Genomic DNA, 9,590 nt, shown 5'->3' with positions numbered 1-9,590 from the left:
GCTGTTCTGCCCAAAGGTCATTTTTTAACCATAAATCAAGACCGTGGCAAGAAAAAATAAACAGTACAGACATAAAAGTTGGAAGTTAAAACTTTCCTGTGTTTTTTTGCGTTTTTAGGTCTCCGCAAACGTAGTGGGGGGCGTTGACAATCCAATAAACTCTCTGGAAAGCGAGTAAGTATTGTTTAAGTTGTTTAAACGCACTACCGACATAGAAAGCAATGCAAGTACACTCGGTCTATAACGTAAACATTGGGTAATAAATATTGGGGGGCGGATCGTGGCGCAGCTGATCGGTTGATCATATATTATAATTCTATACTCGAAACATTTCCAAAAAACATGCATTTTATTTCGAAAAAAAAATAACCGTTTACTAATATGAGTTATTAGAAAGGATTTTGCATTAATAATATTTGTAAATCAGATTCGAATCTCTACACTTTCGCCTCGACGACAAAGAAATGCTAATTTCCAACATTGCGCGTCATGTGACTGAACACGTGATATGATGCTTTGTTAGCCCGCTGTATCTCGTATTACGGTAGAGTGTTATAGAGCGCTGTGACCTCTGTGTTAGTCAATGAGCATAGCGGCAAACGTAGCCGATGGAAAAATGCATTGTTTCATCTGACGAGGATAATACTCCCAACGGAAGTTCTATTTCTTAGCCCTGTTTCACGACCGTGTTCACGTTTTATCAACAACAATATAATAAGCTGCGAGTCTGGTGACTCTCATCGGCTGCTAAGATGTGGAATTTTAGCAAGATTCATGTTCCTTACATTAGAAACTCGTGTGATTGTTTCAGCTATCACCATCACTACCACAAAATGGATGGATTTGGATTTAAAAGAATGCAAGAAAGCAAACAAGATGGCCAGCTGCGTGTCATCACTAAAGACGACACAAGTGATAGTCTTGCGTCCGACTCACAGGATGAAGCAACAAAAAAAGAATTTAATGGTTTTCGAGGCACATGTCTGGCTGTTATGAATCACCACTATTGCCAAGTAGCGATCGTTGTTCTTGTGATCCTGGATGTGATATTTGTCTTGGCAGCATTGGTCTTGGACATGCAGGTAACGTACATCTCCCAGATAAAATGTTAAACAAATTAACTTTATGGATTTAAATTTCACTGAAAAACAATTACAACAAAATAACACATAACATAGACAGTAATAGGCAATCTAGTTGCCGGCCACAAGACATTGTCTCTTTAAATAATTATGAAGAATGCCTCCATCAAAAGACATGTAAACATTATGACCAACAAATTGTATATCATATACACTGTTATATTGCATCCTTACAATACTTGATACTATTTTTTTTAAATGCTTCTTAAAAACATATAGTAAGCATTGATTTCAAATAATTTATAAATAAGCGATTGAATATACTGATCATTTTTTTTTATTTATTAAACACTATAAATGAGATTTCATATTGTCATAATAATATTTATTATTCAATCCTAAACATCAAAAAGCATAGTTTGATGTCACTGTGCAATATAGATAGTTCTGTTTTAAAATACCCGCTACTAGGCCTCTATTTTTGTACAAACCTTTATTGAAGATGCATGTACTCTCACTTGTAGGGACTCGCAAGGAGTATTCATTAATTGCCAACCTGCCCGACCTTTAAACTTATCATCCACTTTGAAACATTGTAATTCAAAGAAAAAAGAGAAAAGAAAAACAAAACATGATAGAAGACTTTAGAGATAAAATAATATACATTTGTATTTTAATAAAAGTAATGTAACCATAGTGACATATACTTTGTGTCATTAATATTCTTGAATGATTATTGTCTGCGGCCTGCAGAAACGCCTAAAATTGTTTCCTCATAAAAAGAAATGTACAAATGTAGAAATTAATTCTTTTGCACCAAATATTTTTGGTTCTAATTGTGTTTGAAATGATGCAAGTAGTACGTTTGCTACTTAGGACTATTCTATGCTATATTACTGTAAAGTAATTTATTTTTACTTGGAATTAATTTTTTGTGCATTATTCATAGTAACAAATATATGAGTGCATTATTCATAGTAACAAATATATGAGTGCATTATTCAGAGTAACAAATATATGAGTGCATTATTCAGAGTAACAAATATATGAGTGCATTATTCAGAGTAACAAATATATGAGTGCATTATTCAGAGTAACAAATATATGAGTGCATTATTCAGAGTAACAAATATATGAGTGCATTATTCAGAGTAACAAATATATGAGTGCATTATTCATAGTAACAAATATATGTGCATTATTCATAGTAACAAATATAGGAGTGCATTATTCAGAGTAACAAATGTATGAGTGCATTATTCATAGTAACAAATATATGAGTGCATTATTCATAATAACAAATATAGGAGTGCATTATTCATAGTAATAAATACAGGAGTCCATTATTCAAAGTAACAAATATAGGAGTGCATTATTTATAGTAACAAATATAGGAGTACATTATACATAGTAACAAATATAGGAATGCATTATACATAGTAACAAATATAGGAGTGCATTATACATATTATTAACAAATATAAAAGTGCATTATTCATAGTAATAAATACAGGAGTCCATTATTCATAGGAACAAATACAGGAGTGCATTATTCAAAGTAACAAATACAGGAGTCCATTATTCAAAGTAACAAACATATGAGTCCATTATACATAGTACCAAATATAGGAGTGCATTATTCATAGTAACAAATATAGGAGTGCATTATTTATAGCAACAAATATAGGAGTCCATTATTCATAGTAACAAATATAGGAGTGCATTATTCAAAGTAACAAATACAGGCGTCCATTATTCATAGTAACAAATATAGGAGTGCATTATTCATAATAAAAAATATAGGAGTGTATTATTCATAGTAACAAATATAGGAGTGCATTATACATAGTAACAAATATAGGAGTGCATTATACATAATAACAAATATATGAGTGCAATATTCATAGTAACAAATATAGAAGGGCATTATTCATAGTAGCAAATATAGAAGGGCATTATACATAGTAGCAAATATAGAAGTGCATTATTCATAGTAACAAATATAGGAGTGCATTATACATAGTAATAAATACAGGAGTCCATTATTCAAAATAACAAATATAGGAGTGCATTATTCATAGTAATATATACAGGAGTCCATTATTCAAAGTAACAAATACAGGAGTGCATTATTCATAGTAACAAATATAGGAGTGCATTATACATAGTAACAAATATAGGAGTGCATTATTCATAGTAACAAATATAGAAGTGTATTATTCATAGTAACAAATATAGGAGTGCATTATTCAAAGTAACAGATATAGGAGTGCATTATTTATAGTATTAAACAAATATAGGAGTGCATTATTCATAGTAACAAATATAGGAGTGCATTATTTATAGTGTTAAACAAATATAGGAGTGCATTATTTATAGTATTAAACAAATATAGGAGTGCATTATTCAAATAAATACAGGAGTCCATTATTCAAAGTAACAAATACAGGAGTCCATTATTCAAAGTAACAAATACAGGAGTCCATTATTCAAAGTAACAAATATATGAGTCCATTATTCAAAGTAACTAATATATGAGTGCATTATTCATAGTAACAAATATAGAAGTGCATTATTCATAGTAACAAATATAGGAGTGCATTATACATATTAACAAATATAAAAGTGCATTATTCATAGTAATAAATACAGGAGTGCATTATTCAAAGTAACAAATATAGGAGTGCATTATTTATAGCAACAAATATAGGAGTGCATTATTCAAAGTAATAAATACAGGAGTCCATTATTCAAAGTAACAAATACAGGAGTCCAGTATTCAAAGTAACAAATATATGAGTGCATTATCCATAGTAACAAATATAGGAGTGCATTATACATAATAACAAATATAGGAGTGCATTATTCATAGTAATAAATACAGGAGTGCATTATTCATAGTAACAAATATAGGGGTGCATTATACATAGTAACAAATATAGGAGTGCATTATTCATAGTAACAAATATAGGAGTGCATTATACATAATAACAAATATAGGAGTGCATTATTCATAGTAATAAATACAGGAGTGCATTATTCATAGTAACAAATATAGGGGTGCATTATACATAGTAACAAATATAGGAGTGCATTATTCATAGTAACAAATATAGAAGTGTATTATTCATAGTAACAAATACAGGAGTGCATTATTTATAGTAACAAATACAGAAGTGCATTATTCATAGTAACAAATATAGGGGTGCATTATACATAGTAACAAATATAGGAGTGCATTATTCATAGTAACAAATATAGAAGTGTATTATTCATAGTAACAAATACAGGAGTGCATTATTTATAGTAACAAATACAGAAGTGCATTATTCATAGTAACAAATATAGGGGTGCATTATACATAGTAACAAATATAGGAGTGCATTATTCATAGTAACAAATATAGAAGTGTATTATTCATAGTAACAAATACAGGAGTGCATTATTCATAGTAACAAATACAGGAGTGCATTATTCATAGTAACAAATATAGAAGTGCATTATTCATAGTAACAAATACAGGAGTGCATATTTTCTGGAGTGTTATTCACAGATATTGACACATACAACATAAGTGCATTGATGTTTGTCAGGGTCACTATGTGGTCTGTATTGGTTCTAGATTAGTACATAACCAGATCATAATATTGATATCACAGTGTTGCTTCTGTGCCTAAGATAACATGTTAGCAATCTATTGCAAATCATGCGTGTGCCATATGGTTTCATATTTTTTCTTAACAAAATAAATAATATTCAGCTTAATAATAACCCATGGCAAATTTATACCATATGTCAACATGTTTGTTTTATATCATCTAAGCCCTTGTTACTGCTGAGGGGTTGGGGTAGAGTTTATAGGTACACTTCTTAACATTTTGGCAAAAAGATGAATCTGCTCCAAGAGAGCTAACAAAATATTGCACAAGAACAACAATCTTGTTGAGCGGCTGTGATTCCTGGTAAAGAGATTAAAACTTGGGCTATACAGCATATGTGAATGTAATTGTCTACCCTTATCCTTTTCGCCACCAGACTTCCTTGCCCAAATTTTTCTGCACTTTTTTTCTCATATTCTTCAATATTTCTAGAAATGGAACCTAATTTTGGGGCCAACAGACAAAATTTGAGTCAATTTTCAGATTTTACTCCAAAAATTTGGCTATTTTTGCTCCAATCTTCGGAAGGAAAGTGCAGACTATAAACAGGACTTCAATATTTCTAAAAATGAAACCTAATTTTGGAGCCAACAGATAAAATATGAGTCAATTTTCAGTTTTTAGCTGTGCATCATGACAATGTTGAATGTGGAGTTAGCCCATTCCCATGAAAACTGCATCTCAAATTGAAATAACAAAAAGATTTTAATGTGACATAAAACATTTTTTTTACATTGGTCTAATCAACAATACATCACTTCTGTGCCTTGAAGTAAACACTAAATAAAATAATTATCTCAGTACTTGGTCTTATCATCACAATTTCCCTACTGAGCTAATGGATGACCTCTGTAACCTTTCCTTGTTGAAGTTAGAGAATTTGCTATTACAGTGCTTTGCATTTTCCTCACGGTTTCAATTAGGTCTGATCTTTTCAGATAAAATGGCTATTATTTAATAATTTGCGTAAGAGATTTATATAAACAAAATTTGTATTATACTTTTTATCAAAACTGTGTGTGTTATAGTATCCAAAAGCTTAGCACATATGTTGCAATGTTACGGAATGTCTATAGTTCAGGGTGATTCCTGGAGTTTTGCCAAACTCAGTTGGAGAGGGGTTAGTGACTTAGTATTTTACGTATTCCAGAAGGACCATATGGAATAAACAGTTAATATTTTAAGTAATCAGTAGTATCGTATTCACTCGATTAGAAGCACAATCGCTTTTGTCACAATAACAAAACTACGTTGGTATATATTTCTACAAACAGCTGAAATTCTAGTGGCGAGTCCATGCACGGTTGCAGATGTTTTTTTTTTCAGTTTTTTTTCAGGCTTTTTGGTTGACTTATGTCTACTTACGTTATGTTTGCTTGAGCAATTTTGTTATACAGTTTTACTGAGTTTGGTTAAGTTATTAGTTATTTGATCACTGCTGTAACAAGTACTTGAAATACTGGTGTTCTTTTCCTTATCTCTTTGAGAATCAAAGTCTACTTTTGTTACCGTGAACAAATTTTCATCATTTTTTCAAAAATTTTGCTTATTAAAGATTTGTAACCAAAATTATATAACATTTTTTGGCTGGAAATATTATTGTGCTCTAAGGGTTAATACTTGCTGCTCATCAAGGCTTTATGACTCATCACTGTAGAGAGCTTGATAACAATCTATTCTGACTATCAGTAAATATTTTACCATGTTATATGCAATACTGTATTTGTTCTATTAGCAGTGCAAATGTCTACATAAACTAAAGAGGTTATGGTCATAATCAGTAATACCGCACTGAGTACATATAGGTCACACAAAATGTGCTCGAGTCCATTTTGTAGTGTTTTTGTATTTTTTATTAATTATTTGTTTGTATTATTTTGTATTTTGATGCTATTATAAAGCAGAAAGCTTGGAGAAAAGTCCCCTGAATCCAATTTTTACTGTCACTCCAGATATCTCAAGTAATTATCAGATTTCAATGAAACTTAAATGCTATAAATCAGTGCATATTATTTTATTTGCACAATAATTAGCCAATTCTCTTTTTCCAAGATATCTCAAAAAACAATCATTGCATTTCAGTGAAACTTGGTACATAGGTGCCCGGGAACAATGCACAGACCTGATTAGATGGGATGAAATTTATGCATAGTTTTTTAGTAATTTTTTAGCTTTTCCACTGATATCTCAAGAAACGATCTTCGTATTTCAATAAAACTTGATAGACTGGAATACTGTAGAATACTTTATTTTCGCTATTTTCACTGAAGGGATGATTCCGTGAAAATAAAATCCAGTGAATATACTTTTTTTCCCTATATTTCACATTAAACTCATCAAAAATCAGTGAAAATAAATTCCATACAAAACGTCCAAAAAGCCTTTTCAGCGAAAATTAATTCCAGCGAAAATAAAGTATTCCACAGTACTCAACAGGCCTAATTAATTTTACATTACAATCTGTGCTTATTAATTATCCTATTTGCATATTTTTAGCTTTTTCGCAGATTTCAATGATACTTTGTACCTGCTCTTGAGTAATCAACAGATTATTTTAGGGATGAAATCCTTACGTATTAATTACTTAATTTCCATAAACTGGTTGTTTGTATCCATCATGGATTTTCATTCATTATTCTAGATTCTCAGCTGGCAAGGTTGTAATAGTTATGTGTTTAAAGCATGAGTCAGAATTACCTTTGCGGTACAGCATGTCAGTACATTACGAGTTGTACAAGTGTAGCTCTTCAACAATGCAATGCACTTGAAGATTAAGCTATAAACCTTTATTGTAAGTTGTTTGATACTTAAACCTCTTACACATTTAGCGTAATAGACAGCTTTCCCTTTGTACTCAATATTACTGACATAATTGTGTAGTTGCACACATTGTATGTTTGACCTACATGTACACTGAAAAATGAAAAAAATGTATTCAATTTATCTGTTTATTTATCAAATGTTAATCGACTACTGTTAATCTTTTCACCACAAGACTTTCTCGCCCAAATTTTTCTGCACTTTTTTCTTATATTCTTCAATAATTCTGGAAATGAACCCAGATTTTGGAGCCAACAGAAAAAAAATTAGTCAATTTTCAGTTTTTACTCAAAAAATGTGGGTATTTTTGTCCCAATCTTCTGAAGGAAAGTGCAGACTATAAACTGGACTATTTTGTGATGAAAAGAGGGAACTGGTGGTAAAAAGGTTAACTGCTTAATTTCATGAGAAATTTATGTGAAGATTGTAAAAAAATATCCCCCCCCCCCCAAGTATTTTTTTTAGCTTAAATATATCGCTGTTCTATTTAGAACTTTTAATTAATCTCATTTTTTCCTTCATCATTTGTTTTGTTAGTTGACATCTACCGGTATTTTTTCTATCTTCTTTGGTTCATTATTATGAAAGGGGCTGCAGAAAATAGCTATAGCTAGTCTAGTCTGAGCCCAGCAATTGTAAACAAAACTAAGTATGTGAGGTACTTGGAGTATTTTAGGAAGTGAGTGCATAAATGAATAAAAGAATTAAATGAGTGATTGAATAAAATAAATAATTAAATAAATAATGGCTAAATAACTTCAATTATTTTCATGCAATAAATGTAATTTTAAAAGTTTTCTAAATTTTGGTACATTTAGTATTGATCGTATATGGAGGGCGATACTGTTCCAGATATTTGCTCCTGTAAAAAGAGTAGCAAACTGTCCCGACGTTGTGTTTAGCTCCAAGTGAAAATAAAGTATTCCACAGTATATCAATTCATGGAATTTATACATTAGTATATTTGCTATATTACAATGTAGTAGCAGATGTGCTTATGTAAATGACAGCTTTGTGTTTGTGGTCGTAGTAAGCTCTATCGGTACTTTTATAATCCAACATACCATGAATTAAATTTTTAGTTCATATGTGCTTGTAATTTAATGGAAGTTTCTCTACCAAAAGTATTACAATGTGTAAAGTTATATCTCCTGCAACCAAAATTAAGAATTATCATCACCAAGTAACTCTAACCAAAAATGTATCTTCCTGAATTACATTCAAAATTTGCCTCCAGTGGCAAAATGCATTGCAATGTGTCATCCATCATTTTACCCTTTTCAACATACACTGGTAGAGTTGATATCAATATTTATCAAATGATCATGTGACTGCCTTTGACCAATAACATTGACTGTCTCATAATAATAATGTTAATTTTGTTTATGGATTTTGTACAATTACTACTACCCCTCCCCCCAAACCAAATGGTTTTGTCTCAATGCCATATTGATCAATACTAGATTTCGTGGAAGGTATTGAAAATACTGATACAAAGTATTGATAGGATAGATTAACTGCTTGGAATGGCGTAAGTGCCGATGGAATGCCTCAGAATTGAACTTCCTAAATAATGAACATCAATTTGAAGAGAAAGGATGATGATTTATCAGAAATTGGTTGCTATGGTTTCAGCTGTTTAAACTTGAAATGATGTCATATCGTACTGCAGCAAATAGTCACTATTTATCATGTACATAAATTTAGTGTTACAACAATGCATAGAATTTCAATAAATGAAGCAAAAACCCCGGTTTTGGTATTTAAATCATTTTACCTGCAAAAAAAGTGAATAAATGAAGTGATTACTGTGAAATAATTTATTTTCACTGGAATTAATTTTCGCTGAAAAGACTTTTGTAATTTTGTGTGGAATTTATTTTCATTGTTTTTTGGAAAGTTCAATGTAAAATATTTGAAAAAAAAGTATATTCGCTGGATTTTATTTTCACTGAATCACTCTTTCAGCAAAAATAGTGAAAATAAATTTTAAGCGAAAATAAAGTATTTTACAGTATAAGTGAAAGTG

At 30.7% G+C, this 9,590-nt stretch overlaps 1 protein-coding gene across 1 annotated transcript in view; it reads left to right on the top strand.

Moving 5' to 3' along the window:
- Positions 1–9,590, top strand: part of LOC100367669 (uncharacterized) — a 35,121-nt gene that overhangs the window by 9,234 nt on the left and 16,297 nt on the right. Inside the window, exons 2-3 of the mRNA XM_002734179.4 lie at positions 119–174; positions 812–1,082. Of these exons, the coding sequence (XP_002734225.3) occupies positions 119–174; positions 812–1,082 (327 nt within the window). The remainder of the gene's footprint in view (positions 1–118; positions 175–811; positions 1,083–9,590) is intronic.

This window comes from Saccoglossus kowalevskii, chromosome 16 (assembly GCF_978046115.1).
Source record: "Saccoglossus kowalevskii chromosome 16, keSacKowa6.1, whole genome shotgun sequence".
NCBI classification, from domain to species: domain Eukaryota; kingdom Metazoa; phylum Hemichordata; class Enteropneusta; family Harrimaniidae; genus Saccoglossus; species Saccoglossus kowalevskii.
The sequence above is the reverse complement of the archived record's forward strand: the minus strand, read 5'-3'. Positions and strand labels throughout refer to the sequence as shown.